Source organism: Diadema antillarum, unplaced genomic scaffold, assembly GCF_040938485.1.
Source record: "Diadema antillarum isolate AM-2024a unplaced genomic scaffold, OU_Dant_1.0 scf00000230, whole genome shotgun sequence".
In the NCBI taxonomy this organism is placed as follows: domain Eukaryota; kingdom Metazoa; phylum Echinodermata; class Echinoidea; order Diadematoida; family Diadematidae; genus Diadema; species Diadema antillarum.
Window position 1 is genome coordinate 302,188 of NW_027271119.1, and position 27,528 is coordinate 329,715.

The 27,528-nt window shown below is 40.4% G+C and overlaps 1 protein-coding gene across 1 annotated transcript; it reads left to right on the forward strand.

Moving 5' to 3' along the window:
• Positions 1-6,562: 6,562 nt before the first annotated feature.
• Positions 6,563-27,250, forward strand: LOC139724799 (uncharacterized). Its single transcript, XM_071635917.1, has 14 exons — positions 6,563-6,714; positions 7,480-7,530; positions 9,662-9,777; positions 10,693-10,874; positions 11,910-12,157; positions 13,451-13,534; positions 14,484-14,570; positions 15,216-15,360; positions 18,786-19,031; positions 21,005-22,087; positions 23,235-24,058; positions 25,203-25,500; positions 25,821-26,002; positions 26,330-27,250. The coding sequence occupies exons 1-14, from the start codon at positions 6,563-6,565 to the stop codon at positions 27,084-27,086; spliced, it is 4,455 nt and encodes a 1,484-aa protein (XP_071492018.1). The 3' UTR covers positions 27,087-27,250.
• Positions 27,251-27,528: the final 278 nt, after the last annotated feature.

Consider the following 27,528-nt stretch of genomic DNA (forward strand, 5'->3'; position numbering starts at 1 on the left):
CTTTGAATGTGGAATTCCCCACACCGCCTTACAAAATGTACATCGGCTGTGTTGTGGAGTGAGCATTTAGATGTAGGGCCTACTCTGTATTTATCTCAGTGGAAGGAATGACAACGTATTTAAAATGGGTGAACATTTTTGTTTTACGATGATGCCATCGACATTGCCTGTGTGTTGTTGCCCTCTCCATTCCACTGTACAAGAAAATCTGGTCAACTGTGCAAGATGTAGCATGAAAATTGAGACATGTTGTGTGAAGTAACTACTATACGGTATATGCGTGAAATAGCTGTCGGTGTCGTTTCTTTTGTTTTATCTCCACATACGAGCTTTCATTGTGATCTGTCAGGTAAAGTTTTTTTAATGATATTTTTATTAGAATTGCGTTTGATGTCACCATAGTTTTCACAATGAAACGAATACAACATTCAACTAAATCAACGTAATCAAACTGAAAAACTTTTGCTTAATCGCACAAGATATACAAATGAAAGGACAATATGACATGAAAGCCTGCTTAATGGTACAAAATAGACAAATAATGAAAGGATAGCATGGCGTGAGAGCCTCAGTAAAGTAAAATCTCAGAAGCATTCTTGAATTGATCAAACGAAATCCTTTTTTTTAAAACATCAAAATCATAACCCATGTCAATAAATCCACCCTAACCACGAATCCCCCACCCCTCACACTACAAAACTCATCCCTGTCCACACATATCACACACATAGGCCTACACACACAAACACACACAAACACACCCACACCCACACACACACACACACACACACACACACACACACACACACACACACACACACACACACACACACACACACACACATATAGTTCTTTTTATTCATATTGGTCAGTAACGGAGCCTGCATTCAGCTTCTTATACTTCCCCTGGGGTATCGCATCCACTGTCAGCAGAGGTAACCTATACAGAGCGAAAACAAACACTCATTGTATAGTGTCTTTTCTAAAGGGTTTGTGAATCTCTCTTCATTATAAATGCAATGTGTTCTTTTTGTTTGCTAACTATGCGGGGGGGGGGGGGCGCACTGGTCTACCCAAGTGAAAGGGTCTACTGGGGGCCCCGTCGTAGGGCCTACTGCTCCTATAAAGTGGGGGAATCGACGCCACGAAGCCGGGTTAAGTATAGAGCAATAGAAAGAGAATCAGGGTTAGGAACCCTCGGAATTACCGCAGTTTTTCGTGGGTATGTATCGTCCCTCATTTTAAATGCGTATTCTATGTAAATTTCTTTTTGTTTGCTGAAATTGTACAGATACGTGTTGTATATCATTATTAAGCCAGATCTCTTATAGCTATGGGCCTAGAGGGTGTTGGCGTGGGGCGCATCCCCCTGACGACCCTTACAACCTATCATTCTAGATCTGCAAATTAAACGAATTGTGGACAGGTTTATGTGCAGAAACTTTCATGTGTATGTGGTTAGTTGTTTTGCCCTTTAAAGAATAAAATCGCTCCAAAAACAAATCAACTTCAAAAGAAAAAGAAAAATATTTCCCACAGAACTATACAAAAATGGAAAAAAAATCAGAAAAGAAATTAGAAAGATATGATATTTTGAAATTTCATCTTTTTCGGGAGACATTTCTTGACCAATACTTCAGCAAGTTGACGATGGACGGTCATGTTCTCACAATTTTTTTTTATCAATTTCGTATGGGCCTATAGAAATGACAAAAATCTCATATTTCAAAATCCAAAATTGAAAAAAAGAACAAATGTTAAATCTGACATATATCTTTGTGTGGGAACCTCTTTGTATTAGCTAAACATAACATTTCCCCCCGAATTTCAGATATGACATAGGGCCTAAATGGAAAAAAGAAGAAGAAATGTTCGAGTTACTATGTATCACATTATTTTGATGCTTAGGGCCTACGCAAAGTTAGTTGTATCCCGAAACATTCCTACGATATAAAAAAAAATGCAATGAGGAGATATCAAGACCGAATTTTCTCGATAAACCATAAGAAATGATTTCAACTATTGCTCACACTTCGTATATATAACAATACTTATCATTGATTATCCTGATAAATATTTCTTTTTTTTTGACAAGGCTTGGGTTAACCATGTTCATGTAGGCCTACTCTAAAGAATGTTCCATTGTTCATATTTACTGTAGTGATTTTTGTCTTTTAAAATCAAGAAAACATATAGATTATAGGTCTAATCTATGTAGGCCTAAATTACCAAAAAAAAAAAAAATCAATGTAAGGTAACTGAATCATGATCATTTGTGGTATGAGCGGTCATTTCTTTTTTCCTTTTTTTTATAGATAAAATCTTTACGAATTATCAAGGGGAAACTCACCACAATCTCACAAACTTGAGGTTGTACCAAGTAGGTACTACTAGGCGTACTAGTACCTCCTTGGTTGTACCAGGGCAGGGAGGTGTGAGAGAGACTCTCACACCTCCCTGGTTGTACGTATACGTATCATTTCACACGACAGGGCAGAAAACGATAGATTTTTTCCTCAATACGCATCTTGCGGGAGGGAGCTCGGCGTAACCTCGTACATGTCTATTTGGTACAAAACTTGCATGTCAACAGTCATTTATCTCCTTTTTTCAGTTTGAGGATGATGATTATGCGCGGAATATTTGGATTGTACACATACCCTACCGTACAATGTACGTACAGTTGTACATGTACACTCTGTACGTACTTTTGTACGTACAACTAATTAACTGTACACGTACTAAACGATTGATCTAGCTAATGCCGAAAAAAACAATGCAATGACGGCACACTGGAGTTGAGCTGGCTGGAGCATCTGGCATCTGCTAATGGCAATGCATTTCTTATCCAGTAGTAAAGTAGATACATGTATCTTGAGTTTTAGCGCAATCTTCCGTTCGATCGGCAGTAGACTGCTTCTCAGTTTGGTGCTATTCTTCTTGTTCACAAGAACGGTAACGCCAACGGACATGTTGACTGAGTAGGTAAGTAACCGCGACCATGACCAGCCCGAACGCGAAATGGAGCGTCGGGCCGGCCTGGCTGGGCTGGGGCGGGGCGCCTGGCTGTGGCGTAATACACGGTACGGTAGATGTTTGGAAAGATTAGAGTAAGACACAAGAAGAGAGGTTGTGTCCTGAGAAAAACATGTAAAAATTTAATATGTAAACGATCAATGTATCTTACAAAACCTGTCGAGGCTAGGCTAGGGCAATTAACAAGTTAGGTTGCTGCATTGCAAATATTAACCTGTATAAAGTTTGCATGATGTCGTGGATGTAGGCTGGCTTGTGTTGTATACTTGGGTGACCCGCACCTCGCCATAGTTAATATTTATGCATATTTGAATCACATTTCGTCACTGAAATTCTATGAAACCCCACTCACATACAGAAAAAATGCTGAAGATTCCAATTGAACTACAACTAAGTTCACTGTTGGATGCCGGAAATTTGCAGCTATGCCATCCTCATTAACATTAACGCGAACGATGCGGAATAGTTGTGTGCTAAGGAAGGGGCCCGCAACTCGCCACCCGCGCTCCCATGGCATAGGATAGACAAAGAATGTAAAATACGTGTGTGGGTGACCGTGAAGCTCCCATAGACAAGCACGTAAAAGATGCGTGCGGGTGACCATGATGATACTTACAACATATATATTACACGCATTCCCAATAAACATTTAAAATTTTTGCGAAAAACTGCTCGTTTTTCACCACAGTTTGCTTGTTTTTAGCTCACCTGAGCCAAAGGCTCAAGTGAGCTATTGCGATCGCCCTTCGTCCGGCGTCCGTCGTGCGTCGTGCGTCGTGCGTCGTCCGTCGTCCGTCGTGCGTCGTGCGTCGTGCGTAAACTTTTTACATTTTCATCTTCTTCTTGAAAACCCCAAGACCGATTTTCATCAAACTTGGCAGGTAGCATCCCTAGGGGGTTAGGAACTCAATTTGTTAAAATGGGCACCATGCCCCACCCAGGGGGCCCCCAGGGGGGCCCAAACCCCCCAAAATTAAGGAATCTGTAAAAATCTTCTTCTCTAGAACCAGAAGTGATAGAGCTAAGTTAATACTATGAGTTAGTACATTGATGACTGTAGTTTCAAGTTTGTTCATGGCAGAATCAGGGGTGCCCCCCTTGGGACCCAGGGGAGGGGGGTGGGGAAGGGTTCTAATGGGGCCTAAATTGTACATTTTCATCTTCTTCTTGAGAACCCCATGACCCATTTTCACCAAACTTGGCAGGTAGCATCCCTAGGGGGTTAGGAACTCAATTTGTTAAAATGGGCACTATGCCCCACCTAGGGGGCCCCCAGGGGGCCCAAACCCCCCAAAATTAAGGAATCCGCAAAAATCTTCTTCTCTAGAACCAGAAGTGATAGAGCTAAGTTAATACTATGAGTTAGTACATTGATGACTGTAGTTTCAAGTTTGTTCATGGCAGAATCAGGGGTGCCCCCCTTGGGACCCAGGGGAGGGGGTGAGGAGGGGTCCTAATGGGGCCTAAATTGTACATTTTTATCTTATTCTTGAAAACCCCATGACCCATTTTCACCAAACTTGGCAGGTAGCATCCCTAGGGGGTTAGGATCTCAATTTGTTAAAATGGGCACCATGCCCAACCCAGGGGGCCCCCAGGGGTCCCAAACCCCCCAAATGAAGGAATCTTTATAAATCTTCTCTAGAATCAGAAGTTATAGAGCTGAGATAATATTAGGAGTGAGTACATTAATGACTGTAGTTTGAAGTTTGTTCATAGGAGATCCAGGGGTGCCCCTCTTGGGTAGGGGGGGGGGGGGGTGGTTGGAAGGGTCCAAATGGGGGCCTGAATTGTACATTTTCATCTTCTTCCTGAAAACCTCATGATGGATTTTTGTCAAACTTGGCAGGTAGCATCCCTAGGGGGTCAGGATCTCAATTTATCAAAATGGGCACCATGCCCCACCCAGAGGGCCCCAGGGGGCCCCAATCCCCCCAAATTAAGGAATCTTTAAAAAATTGGGCCCTTATTGTACATTTTCATCTTCTACTTGAGAATGCCTGGTCAAATTTTAATTTAGATTAGTGACTGCGTGAAAGGTGAACTTGCGATACTCAGGTGAGCGCTAGACCCGCGGGTCTCTTGTTGTGGTAACCTTGCCAAATTTCAAGTATTTTAAGGGATACTGAACACAGTCCCGGGCGTAATTTTTTGTTCAGTGCGCTTGTAACAATTTTAAGCCGGGTGGCGGTATTCGGTCCCCTGGCGAGGTGCGGGCACCTCTCTATATTTAATAGTTGTAGAAAAATTTAAGTTGTAAATTGTGGTTGGGTGTCCAACACATCGACACCCTAATGTTTTTCTATCAATAGAAACTTCAGATATCTAAAAAAAAATACATTTTACTCACATATGTCAAGAAAATACTCTGAATTCACAAGTGTGCATTAAATTGCCATTTGCGTTACACGCTTCAAGATATTCAACTGCTTCGAACGCGTGGGGTGTTATTTGACACACTCAATTGCGCCGTAGTTTTGAAACCAACACCCCCACCCTCCATTGACAATACGTGTGAAATGCATGTAAATTAATGCTTTTCCTATGTGCCATTCATAATCTACGGTATCATTGTTTTGCTGTTGATCTTGTTTATTATCGGGTTTTTCAGTAATATTTGGACATCTTCACATCCCCAAGAAGAATGCAGAACCACTGCATGTAGTCTCATGCGTGGAATGTTCGTCCTGTACGCGCAATGCAGCAAATAGAGGAGTGTCGGTTTCAATGTACAGTGTCGATGTGTTGGACACCTACTATACTTACAAAGTAAGTGTAGTTGTACTATAGCGCCTGCGGGGACCAGGAGTCGGGACATGAGGGTTATGAAGTTCTATTACTTAGGTGATGACTCAGGAGACAAAGAGGAGATGACAACAATAGATTTACACTTCTACTGTGTAGAACCCAAGCATACCAAACCATCAAAGACTGGAACACCCTGCCTATTGAAACCAAAAATATGCCATCTTCTAAAAAATTTCAATCGTCCTTTGGAAGCAAATCAAGCTGTGTCCACACCACACTAACATTAACACTAACTCGTAACAGTAACACTTACTTGGTCATGTCTGGACGTGATGGTGATGACAGCGATGTCAGGTCAACATTCTGAAGATTCTGAAGGTTCTGAAGACTCATTTACATTTATTCAATTTATAATTTAGCTCTACACTAATTACAGTGAGCATGGTGAGCAATGTGGGTGCTAACATGCATTTGTTGAAGCTTAAATTTTACCATATAAATACATCGTCTGTCTAAGATAAGTCGTGCTCTTGATTTGTAACCCCAGACTCTACTCTTAAAAAATGCAGTTCACAAATAAGTGTGAAGATTAACAATGCTATTCCATCAAACGTTCTACTACTACATGTAATACTAGGTACCATCATGAACTTACATTGTAGATCCTTATGAATAACTTCTTTTTTGTTTTGTGTTTCTCATTGATTTCAGTTGGCGTGCAGCTTGACACACTTTGCTCTGAAACACTGGAGACTCGTATGTCAACGGGACATACAAAATGACAAGTCTCTATACTCATAGAGTAGCAGGACCAAAGGAGTCTTCTTACTTTCCTGTGGTACAGCCAAAAACTCTTGATGCTGGTCCTAAATCAGCACATCAAAGTGAAAGGCGCCCCTTCAAACTTCCCCAGACGAGGAGTGTATTGTGGTAATGTTTAGTCCCTGTTTATGGACAAATCATTTTATGGTGTAATGATGTCGTACAGTGATATTCAAAAGACAACTGAAAATTAGTTTTTACAATTTGATCTTCTTTTTGAAAACACTGGTGTGATAGAATGTACAAATGGGCACCATACCCTCCTGGAAATTCCCCCAGAATTCCCCAGGTTTGCTATGTTCATCTTGGATAATAGTCTGCAAGAATGTGTGGAAGGTGAACTTACAATACTCGGGTACATGCGAGACCCTGGGTCGCTTATTTTGTATTTGCAATTGATCAGTGAGCATCTAAATTTACCGGTAGTCAACATCAATATGATATGACTACATGTACAGATATGATGTCAAGGAATTAGCTGACAAGTTTTCGAAAGTCACTAATAGTCAAAATAAAAACAAATAGTCCAATACTCCATTCAAGGTCTTGGCTATATTAAGGATATATATTTACAAACATTCTCCAAGGCAGAGGAAATTACTATCATTTTTTTTTTTTTTTTTTTTTTTTTTTTTTTTGGAGGGAGGGGGCAGGGGGAGAAGGGTGCAAATTCAAGGTAAATTGTGTTGTTTGTTTGTGTGTTGTTGTTGTTGTTGTTGTTGTTGTTGTTGTTTTTTTTTTTTTTTGGGGGGGGGGGGGGGGGTCAGGTGCTAATTCCAATGTATGGAATGGCTACTACAGGGTCCATGAGAACACCACTCATTATAGTGGGAACAGTGAGATATAAAATCTATTTTCTGTATGTTCTCATAGGGACCAGACACCGATTGGATCACAGAGTATTCTTCATGCTACCCAGAACAGGTGAGTGAATTCAGTGGATTAAGAAATTAGTTGAAACTGCTGGTTGTGAATGCTCTGTAAAGTGTATCTCAATCATACAGTTACTTATGGGATGAAGTTTTTTGAAAAAAACAAAAAACAACAAAGACTTTCTAAGTGGCTAATAAATGTTATCAAGTGGTTTGTTTATCTTATCTTTCCCAAATACATTCACATTGAATGCTTTCATGATGCCCAAAATTCTAGTATATTTTTAAATGCAGACTTGCATTCTATTGAACAGTTATATAATGCATTCGGGCTTTGATTGCTATCTAAGTAAGTGAAGTCTTGACAGTGATGTCAAAAGCACAAAGAATAGAAAAGTTCCTCGTGTCTGTGTGTATGTTACACCAGAGAGGATGAACTTAAGATGTTTAAGAAGAAATACCTAAATACAGGTAGCTCACATATTTTGGATCAAAAATTTATCCTCTGGTGATTGGTTGAAAGAGCTTCACATGATTACCGTATAGGTATTTTCAGCTATGTCAGAAAGTTGACACCCCCATAAAGTACTATTTGCAAAATGATGTCACTTTTATGACGACATGTTGCAAATAGTATACTATTTGCAAAATGATGTCACAAAGCAATTATTAAATTGTGCGCAGCTTTGTACCCGTATACAAACAATTGTGACATCACAAAGCAATTTTGGCATTGCGCACTGCTTGTACTGTCACTCTGTGAAATGTATCAATTTCTAAAAAAACCATTGTGATGTCATAAAAACAATCCTGACATTGCTCATTGCTTCGCACCGTGCGTCGCGCTTGTCAAAGACATCACGTGCTGCAGCATGCTTCTTAGGTCAATGTAGGATCCCTTCACAACGTCGCATCCACCATACGACTTCTCGCTTTGTATTTCCCCCATTTCCCCTTCTTTTGTTTGAATTTTTGATCCAAAATATAAAACAAACATACTTCGCCTAATTTCGAGTTTCCTGTTCAAACTATAAGCCTCGGTGCCTCCAAAAGAACTATTAACAGTTCTTTTGGAGTCAGCTCTGCCCATAGTTTTAACAAGAAACTCAAGGCAAAGTGTATTTGTATACTATTGAATTTACCATTCCTAGAGTCCTTTATTTTTGGCTATCACAATGAATGTGCAAACAGATAAAAAAAAATCACCAAATGCCACATTACAATGAAAGCTTCACCCCCCCTCCCCCCCCCCCCGATTCTATTCCTCTCACATGTAGCTCGCATCGTGTGGTGATTGAATGTCAAGCGATGTTCCTTATTGGATTTCGAGTAAATTCTGAGTTTCTGTCATTGTTTTGTGTGCAGGAAGTCATGTCTGTACAATAATGTAGCAACTGGTCATTTGAAAGAAAATAATCATAAATCTATCATAAGATTTTGACATCATGGCAAAGCTTGGATTTTCTCTGCAACTTTGCTCTTTGCCTGTCCAGCATAACAAAAATCAATAAAAAGTTAAATGGATTTGAAAAACAGTGTTTTCCCGAATCATGCCTGCATTGCAGGGGTTTTTCACCTTTGTTGTGTATAAAGAGTTAATGAGTGTGCTGATTATGTTTACTAGTCTTCACAAATTTATCATAATTAGACAAGATGCCCTTCCATGAGCTTTTACAGATCTTGATTTGGTCTTATTTTAGAGGTTTGCAATTGTTACACAGAACATGTGTGATACTTTGCCACTTTATATATGATAGTAATTTCCCCAAATCACTCACTATTTTCCTGACATTTATCTTAGTTCTCCTGTGGTTTTTTTTTTTTCTGAAATCAGGCTCTTATTGCTTTGTATCACCTTGACATTTACTGTTGTGTACAGACGTGTCAGTTATTATTCACAACGCACATAAAAGTTAGAAAATTATTTGTTTTGGACTGTCAGATGATGTTAACGTAGAATGGAGGAGTATTGTCAATGCTGATTTCTTATGGGGCCAAAATCGCATCCATAGGCAGAATATGTGCTACATCATTGACATCTTGGCAAAAGCCATCCCTGCTAACAAGCTAGCCATTTTTTAAAGTACCCTGTGCAGCTTCCAGAAAGCGAGCGCATTTCCAAGCCCATCATTTTTACATGATAGTAGTGATTTGTTTTGTTTTATTTTGTTATTTCCTTATAGAAACATATCACTTCAGGTCTCTGAGGCAGCACTAAGGTTGGCCCACCGACATGCCCAGCAGGCTGACAGCAAACCATGCATGGGTTTCCTGTTGGGATCAGTTCAAGTAGATGCAGGTGATAACACACATTTCTTTGTTTAATCTCGATTTGGTTGCCTTATATATATGAAGATGGTGCAATGCTCACTCACTTTGCCAGGTCTGTGGGAGTCAAAGACCCGGTAGCGTGGGGATACCATAAAGTGGGAAGGCTGACCTGGCCCAGTTATATTCAAGAATCTCCATAACAAATTGTGTACAGCACTATTACTGATCTCAGTGTAAGTACACAGAAGTATCTGGACTGGAGTTGACCGTTACTTATAGCATACGCCTCGATGCACATATTCAGTGACGAGTGCTTTTCACATTTATTGAATGTAAGCCGATGGGCGAATGAATCGGGTAAACCATGTATCTCCATACTACTGGTCCTTAATTTACCCCTACATACACATGCTCCAGGTAGTTTTCTTCCTTACCTTATATGCAGTTACTGGTACACTATATTCACTATACACTCATAAATCTAAATGCAGGCAATTTAGCTTTATGTCTTCTTTTGTAGCATATTTTGATTCTACTTAGGATAGCATCACAGTTATAGTAACTTTGGTCCTGGTGTAATTTAAGGTTGAGAAAGATTTACATCAGTGACAGTGATAGGTCAATTTTGTGAAGACTGCCAACATTGAAATCAATGTATAAAAGAGTGGCCTTAAGCTGGGTGACATTTCTGAAATGTTGCTTTACGAATGTACCTGTAGTTATCTTTAGTATCCAATTTGTTTGTTTGATCACAAGTTACAGCAGAATTTGTGGTTAAGTTGCGCACTTTGATATTTCAGAGTAAGAAGTGAAACGATAATGTGCTGCATAATGTAAAAGCGACACGTATAATGTCTTTTCCAAGATGGTTTAGATGGGAGTGAGATGGCGATTTGACAGAGAGGAATACACTGTACGAAATGTTGCTCATTGACTCTTTCAGATGAAGATGGACTGAGAGTAACCCTGGATCGGTTTGACCCAGGAAGGACTATCCCTGGGCGTGCCTCCTGTCTCCCAACAGCAAAGCTCCCTGGAGATTTCCTGGTTCCATTCACTCTATTCCTGGCAGAGGGAGACATCTCAACCACACACCGAGTGGAGGACTGTGCAGTAGCCTTCAAGGTTTGTAGCAACCAGTTAAAGAGGAAATCCATCCCAAACATAGGTATACTCCAAAAGAAAAAAAAAATCCTTCCAGAATGATACAAGAATGACAAAATTTGGATACGAAATTAAAAAAAAAAAGATCAATGACATTTAGAAATTTCACATTTTATGGGAAAACATTTCTTGACCAGTCCTCATGAATATTCAAATGAGCACTCTATTTAAATCGTAATGCACCCTTTAAATAGAGAACAGACCAAATGTAGTCATAAAATTCTTTCCCTGCCACGACAAGTTCAGTGTTTTGCACAGTGAGGATTTGGGTCTGTCATGTGTCGTGTGTCATGCGTAAACTTTCCTTACATTTTCAGAACAGTCCATGACATATTTTAACCAAACTTGGCCGGTGGCATCCTCGGGGTAATAGGATCCCTATTTGATCAAATGGGTACAATGCAAACATTTTCTGCATTTTGATGTTCTCTTGAAAGGCATGGTAAAACTTTTTACCAGCTTATCAGTTGTTGCCGGCGTGATAGAATTTAAAAATGGACCCCATGGAGGCCCCCAACGCCCCCAAGTTAGCTGTGTTCTTCCTAGGCAATAGTCTGCAAGAATGCATGGAACATGAAATCATGATATTTCAATGAGTGCTAGACCCACTGAGGCTTTGTTTTTGAAAATTATCATTTTAAAAGAATTCATTGTGACTGTCAATTCCATGATATCAAGAGTTTTATGCCATTTAGAGGTCAAAGGTCAGTCTAATGTTAATGCCAGTTTAGATTCAAAATTAAGTACAAAATGGTCTACTTGATGTATGGTATGTATAACGTTTCAAAGGTATTTTGTGGAGTGCATGCACATATCAGCCAAATTTATGTATGATTCTTTACTTTGCTTTTAAGATAGAAAACAATGACATCATCATGCGATAAAGGAGTACTATATTTGTAGTGTCATAACCATTTTTGTTTTAAAACAAAAGCAAATCAAATGACTTATTTTATACATTCTAACTTTAACCCTCCCCCCCCCCCCCCCATACAGCTGTTGGAGAGCAACTACAGCAGCCATGGACCAGTAGATCCCTCCAAGAGTCTTGCTCTTCGTCTACGTTGCCGTTGCCACAGCAGTGAGGATGATGTCACCTTCTGTCTGCACTTTGGGGCTCTCACCATGGCGACCAGATTTGCTGCCACACCCATCAGACCAGTGCCTTTCATACCAACAGCCCTGGCAAGGAATCTTTTGGGACCACTCCCACTCAGTGATGTACAGGGTGCATACAAAACAGGGTAAGACTGCAAACCCTCATTCAGTCTTCATTCAAAGTAGTTCTCTGGGAATTCTTCAAGTGCAGGATTTATACAGGTCTTCAAAAGTGCTTCAAGTTTACAATTGTATTAATGCTTTGCCATTTAAAAGTACTGGCAATGTGCACGAAGTTGGAAACAGAATTTTTGGATTGTATTTGATTCCTTTTTCTCTTTTTTTGAAATAGAGAAATAGATTTATAGGTTTTTGACAGAAATCTGTATACATGTTTCTGGTGCAAGTGAGCTATTGCAATTGTTCACCATGCCTTATGCGCCATGTGTAAACTTATTCACATCTGGTGACTTGGTTTTGACCAAACTTGGTGGGAGTCATCAATTGAGGAAGGGGAATGAAGGGAGGGGATGACAGTGTGTACAAGTGGTAATGGTGCCACCAGAGATCCCCAAGGATGGGCCCAAATATCTGAAGTTAATAAAATTCATAATTTGTTACTAGCAGTGTGATACATTATTGATACAAGTCGAAACTACTGTTGGCCCCTTCAAAGTTACCAGTAGCCCATTCCTGTGCAAGTAATGCCTTGTACACTTTGATGCTTACACTGTACAGTTCGACCTCGATTATCCGGCCTCCTTTTATCCAGAAATCTTTGTTATCCGGATGCGTTCACCTAGTGAAGGACTTTTTTTTCATCCAAAAATTGAGAAAAAACAGTGACTTTAACATCTTTTCATGGATCTATTTCACTAATTTCATAAGATGTGCATGATAGGTTTCTCAATATCTAATGAGGTAAAACATGTATGATTTTCACATAAAGATGTACATTATTTTTGTGAAGAAGGGACTACAATTTTGCACAGGCTAGCATAGATTACACCACCGTTGCGGGGTATGCTACCTGCCTAGCTGCCAGTGCACTGGGACGGCAACTTGGAAGGCAGCTACAATTGTATATGTGTCTCCCATATCCGGCCAATTCGCTCATCCGGATGAGCGCTGGTCCCGACATGGCCGGATAATTGAGGTCGAACTGTACTTTTTTCACCTTTGAATAAGAAGGTGAAGAGAAATGTCGGTACATGTTTCATGATGATAGTTGTAAGATTGAATCCCCCCACAGTGAGGGGAAATGTAGGAGATTAAAAAAAAAATCTATTATTTCATGCAGAAATGAGTAGGCAGCAGCAGGTCAGGAAGCTGTGTGCCATCCACAGAGTAGCAGTCATCTGAGACTTGCAAAGTGGCAGACCACAGTGCAGTACAGGTGCCATGTGTACTCTGATGTTCTCTGCATCCCTTTATTTCAGGTTTATTACTATGGATGAGACGAGGAAGTTGTTGCTGCTCCTGGAGAGTGACCCCAAGGCAAGCACATTGCCCCTTGTTGGCATGTAAGTATGGCACCATGGATACCATCATTTTCTGTATGGCTCTCACTAGTACCAATAATTGTATAGCTAGCTGCTAGCTGAGTTCAACTTTGCAGGTAGTAGCTGACATAGGTATAGTGTATACTGCTGTATTTTACCTACCTTTAGCCATATCTGTATGTTAGGCTAAATTTGGTGACAGAATACAAAACCAAGAACTGTGGAGAGAACTTTGCTTATTCTCTGTTGAAGTACTGTAAAAGCTGTTATTTTGGCAAGGGTGCAATTTGTGTGAATTTTTGCAAATCACTGTTGAGCCGTGACTTTCCCAACATGCAAAGACATCGCCACCTGATGCTTTAGTGGAGTGAATGGACATAATGCATTAGTGCACTTATGATAGCCTTGGTATCAAATCGCGAGAACATCCTGCAAAAAATGTCTGTGGCCTCATACACGAGAATATCTGTATGCAAAAATAACACCTTTTACAGAATGGATACAGGTATGATCTTTTCGATACCATGTGCACACTAGATGTATGAGAGGGATTAAGTTGAAATGGGCCCCTCTAACCAATAGTGAGCGTTTACAAGCCAAACAAGCGAAATAGAGGGAAAAACTCCCATCTTTCATAGGAAAGTAAAATGATCTCAATAACCAGCATGCAATAGTTGGTTTGTTTTACATTCCTGCAAGAAACATTAAGAAGTATTTGATTTTATACAATGTTCAATAGGTGCACAAGTGCAGAGGGAGAAATATCATTGAAAGTTTGCACTACTTGAGGAAGGGCTGTTGACAGAAAGCCATGGGTCCTAAGCTTGAAATATAGGGCATTATGATTGTGAAATACATAGTCAATAATTTTAGCCATTGTGTGTACAGATATTGTGGTTGATGACAAGAGTTGAGTGAAATCCTCTTTTTGTTGTTGTGCTTTATTATGAATATATAATTTTCTTCTCAGTTGGTTGAGTGGTGTAAACTTTGTGTCAAACCCATTGGTGTGGTCAGCCTGCCTCCGGTACCTTAACAGCAGCACCATACAAGATAGGTAAGGATTACATTCAGCTACATGTAATGTCCTGTGAATTGGCATTGTCAGACTTTTTGTTTTCTTCAATCATTGCGCAAGGATTATACAAGTGCTTGGATACATTGCCAGCCAGAAAGTCATGCTCATAGCATTAAGCAAGTTAATGAATGAAATGAAATATATCCAGTGAGAGAACAATGCTTCAAGCTTCAGTGAAATTCTGTAATACAAGTTGTGAATACCTGCACAAATGGGAAAACAAAAGTCTGAAATAGAACATAAATGATATGTAAAAAAAATGATTTCAACATGATGAAAGAATTCTTGTGATCAATGTCATATTTTTCTGTTACCTTCAAAAATTGTGGATGTCTGCTGTCTGTGAACATCTATTTTTTCTAAGAAATCATATAAGAAAAGTTCTTTTCCTTACTTTCAGTTCATATGGTTCTTTAAAGCATATTTCTGACTTTTCTCCATTACTTGTGTAGCTGTTCGCACTTGAAATTTTTGTTTTTCCTTTTGTATTGTTCATAAGTTCTGAAATTCAGTGTGTTCAACTTAATTGATATCATGCAAAAAGAAAAAAAAAAATCTGTCCTCTTTGTGGATCCTGTCAATTATATTTTCAAAATTCATATATATATTTTTCCCACACATAAGGATGTGTTCTTCCAATGGCAGACATCTTCTGGTCCTGTTCACACAAACCAGCTCCCAGACTCTCTTCTATGAATGGTGCCCGACTGGAGAGCAAGATCCCAAATTCCTCCTTGTAGGATGTCGTGAAAACCTCCATGTCTACAAGGTAGAATGTAAGAAATGTAGCAATTCATGATATGAGGAAGAGAGATTTGCGGTAACACCATCATTGATGACATGTAATTCAGTGGTTCCGATGGCATATACAGAGGGTTTAAGCTTCGTCTTGGCACTTGAGTCTGTAAGCAGCACACTTTGTATACAGCTATGCTCCTCACTACCCAGATGTAACAATGGGTATCCTGGGCCCCCGTTTCATAAAACTACAGTTGTACCGAAGTTGACATCCCAGCAAGTCTTGCTGGGATGTCAACTTCTCCTGCTGGAATGTCTACTTGCTATTGTAGCAAAATTGCTTTTCATAAAACTCTCAAACTAGGATGTCAACTTAACATCCAACAAAAAGTTAGGATGACAACTTGAGTGATCATGTACGAGCCTGATTTCTCCCTTTTGCGCCAGCGATGTCTGTAGTTTCCTGTAGAGATCACTGGCACAAGGCATGCACTCACTCATTGCAGGAATACTTCAATGTGCAATGTGGTTGTTTTTGTATGTCGTCTGCAGCTTTCACCGGCACTGCACATGAACAGCCTACTTGCACTGCAATGCAGTAGAGCACAAGAATGTGTAACAAGATGACATGGTGCGACGTACGAGTGGCCTTTCGCTGTGTTCTTTGCTTTTAGTTTTAGACTGATGGTAATTCGACACTGCATGAAGGTCGCATGAGTATGTGCGGTATGCTGTGACCTCATACACATTCAACATTCCCAGAGGCACATAGATTCGACAGCAGCAGCTGGCATTAATTGGGCAAGCAAGCAGTAACGTTAGGCCATCCCTCGAAACCTACAGCAAGTTGTGCAAGATTATCATGAATTTCAGAATTGCTGGGCTGAGTTGCTGAGTTGAGAAGTGCGATTGACAGGTTTGTCTCGTACATTACGTGTTACTAATTGACTAGACCTAGGTAAATAACTGATTACGCCTAATGAATACGAGATATATGGAATTAGCTAGCATTAATTCAAAGAGTAAGTGTAGACAGGCCTAATGTTAGACTGTCACTGGATGGAACACATCAAAGTGGGAAAGGTACAAGCGTGTCGTGACTATCAATTTATAGGACTGATCGACGTGCTAACGGTACTGTATCTTAATCTAATCATATTTGTGGGGGTTTGTTGGTGCAAGGCAGTTATATGGGCATGTTTTAAAACAGTAGACATTTGGAAATGTCAACATGTTCAATCAATGCAGTGGTGTTCTGTGTACTGTATACGCTGTTATTTTCGCATACAGATATTTTCGTGAATGAGGGGATCACAGACATTTTCGTGAGATGTTTTCGCAAATTGATGCAGAGATCTTCATAAGCACACTTTTACCTTAGCGCATGGTAATATTTTTGCGTGTTGTTAAATTTGTGGCCCATGTGTGATTCGCGAAATTTGTGAAAAATTTGTGAAAAAGCCATGGCATTATTATGGAGAAGCATATGGTAGGCAGGTAGGCCATCATAGTTATGTTATCATTACATAGTAATGGTAAGTTGTCGCTGTAACATGTCCTGTGACAAATTTTGACACTCATACTGAGCAGCGTCAGAATTTATGTCGCTCCAGCGACATTTTGATGTCGATCATGCAGCGTCAACTTTTTATGACATGTACTGCAGTGTCAAGTTTACAATTTGACGCTGCAGGATAGAAGTTGTCGCTGAATAGGGGACTTGACGCTGTCGCTCTACCTCTATGAAACGGGGCCCAGGCAGAATCTAAACATTGATATGGTTGAATTTTGCATGTGCGCTGATAGATGGTAGTCTGGCTGGTATTCTACCCAGGGAGTAGGGTTAGTGAACTGCAGGTGCAGGCTTGATTCTAGTGACCATGGCAAAATATGTTAGAAAGCTCTCCGGGCAGTGCAGCATGGTGGGAAAGTTCACAAAGTGGCCCTGAAATTTTGGTTTAGCTTGTGGTTTAAAGCTTAAAGTTTCGCCTGTACTTGCAGACATGTTGATGCACATGTTGTGACAAGTTAAGTTAGCTGGAAATTAACTTAAAATTAAAGTCAGCTTAAAGTTAAACTGAGTTAAAGATAAAGTTTTCATTTGCAAGAGATCTTATGAGTTGCCAAATCGATAAGATGCAAACAAGTTGTGGGGAGTTGAAAAGTTTCAGACTGTTTGGTCCAAATTAATCTAAGATTCATTCACTTGAAACTGTGAAATATTCGGCCGTTTTATGTAAACTTCGTGGTCAATCATTCACACGATATCTCAAATATAACACACACACACACATGTCAAGTTATTTGTCTCTGTGCCTGCTCATTTTAAAAATAACGTCAATAATAATAATGATAATGGTATTGATAATAACAATAATGATAATAATAATGACGATGATGATGATGATGATGGTGATGATGATGATGATAATAATAATAATGATAATAATGATAATGATAATAATGATAATAATAATAATAATGATAATAATAATAATAATGATAATAATAATAATAGTAATAATAATGATGATGATGGTAATAATAATAATAATAATAATAATAATGATAATGATAATAATAATAATAATAATAATGATAACAACTGATTTTCATATAGCTCATTTCAGACTTATTGATAACTTCAATGCACTTTACAGACTATTATTTCCCAGGTCATAGGATACATTATTTCCCCCCAACACTGGCAGTGCTCACTCTCCACTCCCTGGGGAGCACTCCAGCCAGTCTCCATTTTACACATACATACGATGGTATGCTAATCAACCAACATAAATGTTCTCATCCTACTGGGTGCCCATTATACTCTAGGGTGGAGAGCAGCAAAGTAGATAAAGTGCCTAGCTGAGGGGCAAACATGTCGAGCTTCGCATGGGCTCCAACCCTTGAACCCATACCATGCTAAATGGGATTCAGAGACGAGCGCTCTTATCCACTTGGCCACAACACCTCCACAAGCATTTACAGGCACAAGAAAGTGTGTAGCATGTGTTAGTTATGATACTTCTGGATGTAGCATTACTTAAATACAAGGATTGTCACTGTGAATACTGAGCTTTTGATGGAACTTAAAGTTTTAAACTGAATGCCTAGTGAACAGTATTTATATTGTAGTGTTTCCTAGTCATGAGTTAACATTACGTATACATGAGGATTGATGTATCAGTTTGTGATTATGGGGGGGGGGGGCTTATTTTGTCATACACATACAATTGTACATTGTATGTAAATAAACTGATAGAATGTCTTGATGATATCTGTCATGTAAAAATGTAATATACAGTTTATTACATCTGTATGATTCTCTTCATATGGTGCATTTGAGATTTGCCATATTGTTATGTAATGGTTCTTTGAAATTAAATCCATTCTGACTTGTTAATAATAGAGATGGCAATGATTGCTCTTATCAAGCCTTTACTCATTTTACTCTAGCACACAAGTGCCAAGGGGAAACCACCTGTTCTGATGGAGCTTACTCCAGCCTGTGATGGTCCCAGCAAATCAGTCTTCCTTCAGGCCCTGGCCAAATCTGACACCACCACTGGGCCCGCTGGCTTTACCTCTGGTGGTTCATCCAGATTAAGGCATAGGAGCTCAACCTCAAGTCTGTCTTCTGCTCTGTCTGAAGAGGAGCTGCAGCTGGTACCCAGACCCAGCCCTAAGCCAATCACAGACAAAGTATGTCAGTGTTGAAATGTTCTTTCCTCACTGTTTAGATTCAAGCATTACTTCATGTTCAAAGTGTGACCTGTAGACAATAGATATAATCCTTTAAAATTTAGTGTATTTAGATTGACACAGACTGCATAAAGATTGCTACGCTTTGTGACATTCAGTTACAATAAGCATTTTGATGAATATAATAATACACATTATCCTGTTAATCAAGTCTGCAATCCTGTCTGCAAGTTTCAGACTAATCAAATTCAAATTCAAATTCAAATTCAAATTTATTTCACATGCTAAAAAGAAAACATCACGTTCACAATAAAACAGAAGAGAAAAATATACAAACAAACATAGCACGTGAGGGATCAGTAAAGGCCGTATGAAGCCTATCGAGGCCGATTCCCTTACAAACAATAAATAGTATGCAATTTCCATCAAATATACATCAAGGAACAAAAACAACAAAGAAACAATCAGTTTTGCCATGTCCATCCAGTAAAACCACTATATTATGCTACTTTATGCCTTGTGAAGCTTCACTGTGTGCATGTTGCGAGCTAGCTCTATTAACATTTGATCGAACATTGACAACACATGTACACAGTTAATAATTCAAACATGTGCTAGTCGGCCAGAGCCCGGTAACATGTCGTGGAAGTTACGATCAAACACAAGTCAGGAAAATGAAAAACAGACTAGATTTCATCATGAATTACGTGTTCTTCTCTGTAACATTAATTTGATGGTAACTATTCATGATCTAAAGGGGCTGAGCTTTTGCTAGTTACCTGGTACATATAAGGCATGGTGATTGCACGAACCTTCTCCTGATGTATCCACATTGATTCTGGGTATTCATTGCCCATGAATATATATAGATACGGAACATCTTACATGCCCAAGCTATGAATGATCACGGAGAAAGAAATACATTGGTAAGGTATGCGAGAACAAAAGTAAAAAGTTTATGAAAGAAAGTGTTAACTTTTTAATGTTTGTCTTTTGTGCTCAGACAAAATGGTTGCAATTACTGTATGGTAATGCGAGATCATTAGGGGAGGAGCATATGTCAGTGGGGTACTGCATAGAGCCTACAATGTACCAACATGTATGAGCATGTGTGCCGTATGTATTATCAATACCTTTGTCAGTGTTGCGAGCGTGCTCACCGCGAAATAAGGTACTGCGCTTCAAGGGGCTATTTTTGCTACTCCCGGCCTATCCCAATTATGCAGCGAGTACTGTACTATTGATAATACAAATAGAATAAAAGCAAACTTAAGGTAAACTTAGTAAAAGCAGCAAAGATAGTTAACTTTAAGAGTAGTCAACCTGTATTACAATAGATAAACAAGTATGAAATGAGTAAGTCAGTTACAAAGTAATTTTCACAGAATACTGTATACGCTATATATTTCGCGGGGGTTTTATTTTCGCGAATTTCGCGAGTCGGGAGCTATTCGTGAAATTAACAACACGCGAAAATATTACCTTCCAAAATGAATCCCTTGCCTTGATGATACGAACATTTCAGTACTAGTATACCATGTCACGGCTTACCGAACAGACCATACTGGCTAAGCTTGTTTACGCACGCCCACGTTTACTTACGAATACTGTAGAGAGCCAATCCATTATCGCAAGGGGACCACTCGTCAGAAATCTAGCGCGATGGACTTAACCACTTCAAAAATGTTGAATTCTAACTTACTAGTTCGCAGAGTTTGGTAAGTTTTTTTCATGCAGTGTACAACTAGTATCATTCTTATTTGCCAGTAAGTTGAAAATTCACTTTCTTTGCCACTTCATATTTTCTCTGGTCCCCCAATCGCGAATTTAACCACTCGCGAAAATGTGTGACAGCGGCAATTCGCGAAAATTTATGTACGCGAAAATTATAGCGTATACAGTATACTTCTTGTTACTGTCATTCAGTCAACACCACCATCCACTATATACCCTTGTTTATTTGTTTGTTTCAGAGTCCATCTGTCCTGCCGTCTGTTCCAGAGCTGTCATTCTTTTCTGATAGTTTCTCTGACCCAGTGGACTTCTCCCAGGAGGGCCACATTCAGAAACCTCCCAATTCCACATTGCCACATCAGCCAAGACCCCACAAGGCCAAGCTTTATGCTCAAGGACAAGGCCAGAAACAGGGAAAGTCACATCATCGCCAGAGGCTCCCAGGAACTTCAACTAGTGCAGGAGCACAGGTTGAGACCCAGGCAAGGTTGCCGAGAGGGAAAGGAATTGTTCAAAATCACTCCCAGTTCAGGCCAGGACCACTCAGAATACTGAACGGTCAAGAAATGGACATTTCAAGGCAGAGTGGTCCTTCAGTCTACATGCATGCTTCTCATTCCAGTGGCGGGAGGCAAAATACCAGTGAAAACACAGGTCTCCATCGCTCAAAAAATGCAAAAATGCATCATCGTCAGAACATGAGCTTCCCTGGATCTGCATCACATAGATCATCCCAGAGCCAAAAGAGGCAGCAGCACCATTCCAGCAGCAGTGGTAGCAGTAATGTAGGAAGCAGACATCATAGGCATCCTCAGGGAGTGCCCATTGCACCGGGTTACCAGCCAGAGAAGAGCCCCAACTTGGAAGTGACAGACATCCAGATTTCAGAGAAGATTCCTACAGGATTTCATGCACCAGCTCTCAGTAAGAAACACAGACAGAAAGTTCATTCCGCAGAAAGTGACTTATTGTTTGTGCCAGGTGGCAGTCACAATGTAAACCAAGAACATCCTGTAATTTCCAGTGCTCCCATCCATACATGCTCAGATAATAGCCATAGCAACTCACATCGGTTCAGTAGACAGAACGCTGGGACATGCCAATCTCCTTCAGATGCCAGCCCGGCCACTCGTATTCACAGAAATGCCACTGCATCCAATCAATTCAGTATGCAGCCTTCTAGTGAGAGAGGTACACCCATCCAAACTCTGGTACCAGGGAGGGAGCCTGATGGATTGGTTCCTGACAACCAGGAAGTTGATACTAGAACCCTTCGTCAGCTGCAGAGGCAAGAAGAACTGATTCAACAGCTTCAGGATCAGGTAAGTGTAAAGAGAAGCACAGATGAGAATCTGAGAGGCAACTTTTGTCTCATTACTCCATTACCGCTGTACTCTGTGCTTGTATACAAATGATGCGCAGGATAGAGTGCATTAGTGGAGATGTAGCATACTCGAGGGTATTTACAATTGTGAAACATGTTGCACTACATTGTAAATACCCAAGAGTGAGCTGCATCTCCACTAACGCCACGAAATAATCCTGTGCATCATTTGTTTTATAAAATGGGTCGAAAACTAACAGCATTTTTCACGTACCTTTGTGGGTCAATACCAGTCAGCTACATGTAGCACTCGCTCGTACCAAACATTTACGCACGTCGCACTCGGAAATCCCGCACATATAAGTACTGTATGTATAAGAGTATACGTACGCCACATGTTATGCACAAGAAAGGCCGACCGGCAGCCCGAACTAGAAGTTGTTTACAGGATTGACAGCGCGTATAGTAGCACGCGACTCACTTGTAACAACTGATTGAGTGCGCACTGCTAGTGTAAACATTGTGACGTCAGGCCGTTCATGTTAGTGAGAAATTAATGCACGCACACGTGACTCATTTCAGCGCTTCCAATTGGCTACATTCTTGAACCCATTTTATAATAAATGTTATCGCGGAACAGTTTTGTGCTGTGATGTTTAGAAGATCAAATGTTACAGAAGTTTTGGGTAGATCAGGATTATATCTTTGTGCAGCACTTTTATTTGAAAGTTTTTTATAGGGTTTGCATGCCCATTATATTTAGAAGAGGAACATAGGACTTCAGGGTTGATTGTACGTCAAATACGTTTCTCATTACAGAGCAGGTTTCCGTAGCAACCCTTTGTTCCGCAATCAAGTATAGCTAATGTCTGAGTGTCTGAATTTCTGAGTGCTCTTTTAAAGTGCACATTAGTAGAATTACTTTTGAGAAAGGTCCATGTTCTTGACGAACATAGACAGTGCTACATTGATAAGGATTGTGATGTGCAGTAGACAATGGTATCTGTGTGTAATGCTCAATAGGCTGCACTTAACGATGAGGTTTAAGGAATGCACATGCATTTCATTAAGCTTATGTACATGCTACATTAGTGTCTAGGAATGTAGTCCTCAGCATTCATGTGTTTTTTTTCCACACTTCCTAGATCAAGTTGCTGCTTGAAGTCCATGGTCATGGAGAGCAGCGAATGACCTCTCTACCCTCTGGATTGATGACACCGCCAGCAACGCCACAGGCTGGCCAGGCTGGTCCACCACTGGCTGGTCCACCGCAGGCCGGTCCATCCCCATATCCAGGGCTTGATGGACAGCACGTCTCACCCATGCTGGGAAATGATGATATGATCCAGAGCTCCTCCATGTCTGGAGCTGTGTCTGCATCTGGCATGCCGATTCAAACTCCGCCCACTTGTTGGAGTAATCACCATGGTGCAACACCTCACGACTGCCACACCACACTCACCTATCAAGGAGTCTCAGTACCAAGCTCTCACTCTGTGAAAGCACCTGTCACTACACACCAGGGTTCAAAGGTTACACTTCACAATGCCAGTTGCCCAGTACCCAGTCCAGTGGTGGCAACACAGGCTGTATCCTCTCCGGTCATGTGTAGCATGGCTGTCAACACAGGTCAGAGTTTATTTTGGCAGGCGCCAGAACACCGCAGCAATCCAGTCACGACAAAGCCTCCTGCTACTCCATCAACACAGACACATAACTCTCATATTGAAGGCAGTGCTCATGCCTCATCCCAGCACCTGATCAGCACGCCCGATCCCGCCACATCAACCCCTGTTGCAACAGCTGCCCAAGGTTTGGACAGTGGGGATTGCTGCCACTGTGATTACAGCAGGGAGGCGAGAAGCCTGAGTGCTGTGCTGCATTGTACTAGAGAGGAGACCCAGAGTATTGATGGGGTAGACATGACAAGCTATCCATCAGGCTCTCCTGGGAAGTCATCACAGTCAAGGTATGGCTGCTTGTTTACTGGCTGACAATTTGATACATTTGTAGTAAGTTTATGGCCAGATAACTAAGGAGAATATCATCCGCTGAGAACCAGGGCTATCACGTTCTAAGATTTGAGCGTGAATAAAAATGAAGCAATTCATTTTCACGAAATAAATCATTCAATAATCAAAAGTGGGTAGATTTATAAGCATTGTTCCAAATACCAAGTAGAAAAGTGCCCTTGTGGATTTTAATTTGTAACATTTTACTAAAAATGAAAATGATTTAAAATTAACACCATAATGTAAAAGAGATCCAGCTCTAAAACGTGATACCAATAACTCAACACCGCCCAAATTGTGATAATGGCCTTCTGATTCTCAGCCGGCGATATGCACTATTACACTCAAGGGATAATGTGTATACAATAGGCATCTTTGTATATATGGAACATATAGCTGTTAATGTGGTGTTATTTTTCTCACATGTACAAACCAAAGGCTTGGTTGATTTCACAATCAAACGTATAGCACATCATGCTTGTATGTTTAATGTACACAGAGCATTGATATTTCAGTGCCTTAGGCCATGAGGCAGAGATTTCATGTTATCCCTGATAGATGTAAATTTTTAGAGAACTCCAGCAGTCACAAATCTTACAGATCTGAGACTGTTAATCTTACAATGTCAAACTTCAATTTTCATTTTGAGAGGACTGCCTAAATTGTACAGTAATTTCATCAGTAATGCTAGATAGAGAGAGTTCACATAAAAGATCCAAAGGATATCAATTTAGAAACATCTAATGAACAAAGATGTTGAAAAAGGGGAACATGTACCATAGTTTACTGTTTTTTGTCATAATTATTACCTATGATTTTATTTTTCACCTGCCTTTGCAAGAAAGCGCACATTTTTTTTTTTCAGTAGTGTCCAATTTGTGACTGCATTTTGCATACAGAAGTTTTTTTGATCGAGTAGATCCTAGAGCAGAGTTTTGTGCCTGTGTAAAGGACCTGATTCGAGGTAATAGATATTCCATGGCATTAAACCTTATCTAGCATTTTACAGAACTGACTGTCATGCAATTGTTTAAAAGTGAAATTTCATACTTTCTGTCATCAGTATGATCATTGAATCATTGTCTGTGAATCATTCTGCAGTGAGGCCTATACCCAGCATGAAACACCAGAGAGAAACCACAATGACTCAAGCAGTATCTTTGGAGCAGATATCAGCAGCGTAACCCTTGGAGAAAGTGCCAGTGCCTATGCCCCACCCCACCACGCATCGGAGATGTCGAGTCAGAATTCTAGTAGCTCTGATGAGGAAGAGAAGGTGGGAGAGGAAGGGAGAGAGAAAGACGAAGCAAAGAGGATGGATGAAGGAGACATCAGGGGCGACGCTGCCAGTCCTAGCTTGCTCTATCGCGATGAGAGGAAATTTTATGACAACCTCTTGGTGAGTGGGGTACTAGTCGTCATAGCCCTCGACAGGAGATTGTGCAGGTCATCTAAGATATTCTAGAAAGGATCATAGAGAAATTTTTATTTTCAGTTGAATAAAAGACTTCAAAGTGATCTGTCTTGCATTGTACAAAAGATAAGAAACATAAATTTGCAATACACAAGTAGCCTGCATTTTGCCATTATGATTCTGTCAGATCTTTTCCTCTTGTGTCTCACAGTACCACATTTGTCACTACAAACTTATGCTATATCTGATGATGCTGTTGATGATACTCTCGAACTCAAGCTGCTTTGCCACTTCTGTTCACACAGGGTCAAGTACAGCAGCTACTTCAGCCATCTTCTCTCGACAGTCCTTCATCAGAAGCAGACCAAACACCTGACATCCCTCACACTCTGCCAGATCTCTCCCTAGCTACATTGGCAGAGCTGAAAAACTTGGGCATCGATGTCGATGGAGGGGACTTTGCCATGGGTAAACAAGATCTTTACAGGTTAGTTTATGGTACTTATAGTTTCATATTTTTGGGGGAAGCCTTTTGGTGTGTTTGTTCTGTGTTACAGTTATGCAACAGTTATCATGAGTTCCTGGGGTTTTCTGTTTGTGGGGAATGCTTTAGTTGTGTGGTTTTTTTCAGCCTTATTGGCAGTAGGTTTCATGTTAGTGTAGCACACTGATGTTATGTATCAACTTCATTTTCATTGCAAGTGTTTTCTTTTTTGATGCTTTGATGAGGGGTCAAACTACTAGTAAATTAGATAATGATGATCTAACCTCATATTAAATGACCTTTATCATGTTGACTCTTCTTCACCTCAAGGTCTATGCACAACACAAGTCCGGATCTGCATCCACACATTAATTACATCTCCCTGGCTGACTTCGCCTTCGACCCATCTGACACTAGTATGGAAGCGAATGCCATTGCCATGAAGTACCTGAGCGACGGAGACCTGGCAAGGCTGTCATCTGGTTTCTATGGAGACCGAACTCCGGGCAAGAGAGGAGGTGAAGCGGGCAGCGTCAATCCCCTCCTCCGCTCTGTCCTGACAGGCATCAAGGAAGAACCAGGAGCAAGTCATGAGGAGAGTGGGGTAGGGTCCAGGTTTGGTGTCAACTTCTCACTCGCAAGCCGCAAGTACATGGAGAAATATGGCCTCTTATCCGATGGCTCTGGAATTCCATCCCACATCATTTCTCCTGACAGAATGATAAGCTCACCCAGGCAGTCCCCGATTAGATTCTTTAAGCCTCCTTATGCAGGCAGAACTTCCACTAAGCTGTTTGGAAAGGGTGATCTCAATGTCAAGAAGCCAAAACTGAAACCGACAAGACTCCCCTTTAGTGGTGATAGGCAAGAGGATTCTCATAGTGATGATGGTGCTGAAGGTAGAACAGTTAGACCAGTTCATATGGAAGCTAAAATGGGTCCTCCAAACACAGTGAACAAAAACGGGCAGTTTGTGGACAATGTGCATAATGTAAACAGGGATGGACCGAGGAGTAAAGGTGAGAGCAAGAATGTTGGCAACATTCTGGACATCAGTAAGCTGAAACAATTGCCCAAGCTTCTCTAGGGTTGGTGCCCTTTTCGGACAAAAAGCAAGAAATATTTTTCATTCCGCTTGCAAATTTCAGATTGTTCCAAAAATGGGGGGAAAATGCTTTGCACTAATGAATGGTGGCAAAGAAAGTTGTGCTCAATCTCAATATTAAGTCATGATCGAAATCCAGTGATGTTTGTCCCAACAATGAGAGATGTGATTCACTGTGTGCTTCATATTTTGTGTCAAAATGCTGCACATGTGAATATGGTGTATAGTGCCTTGGGCATTCCAAAAGCATCCTTCCATACCCAAATGCTGGTTCACCAAGTTATCCATATAAAGTTATCTGTAATAAGTCAATATGTAATATCACAGGAGTGCTGACAACTTACATATATTCTACCTATTCAGCACTGGGTTTATATACACTGAAAGAGCATTTGGGTATGGAAGGATGCTTTTGGAACGCCCA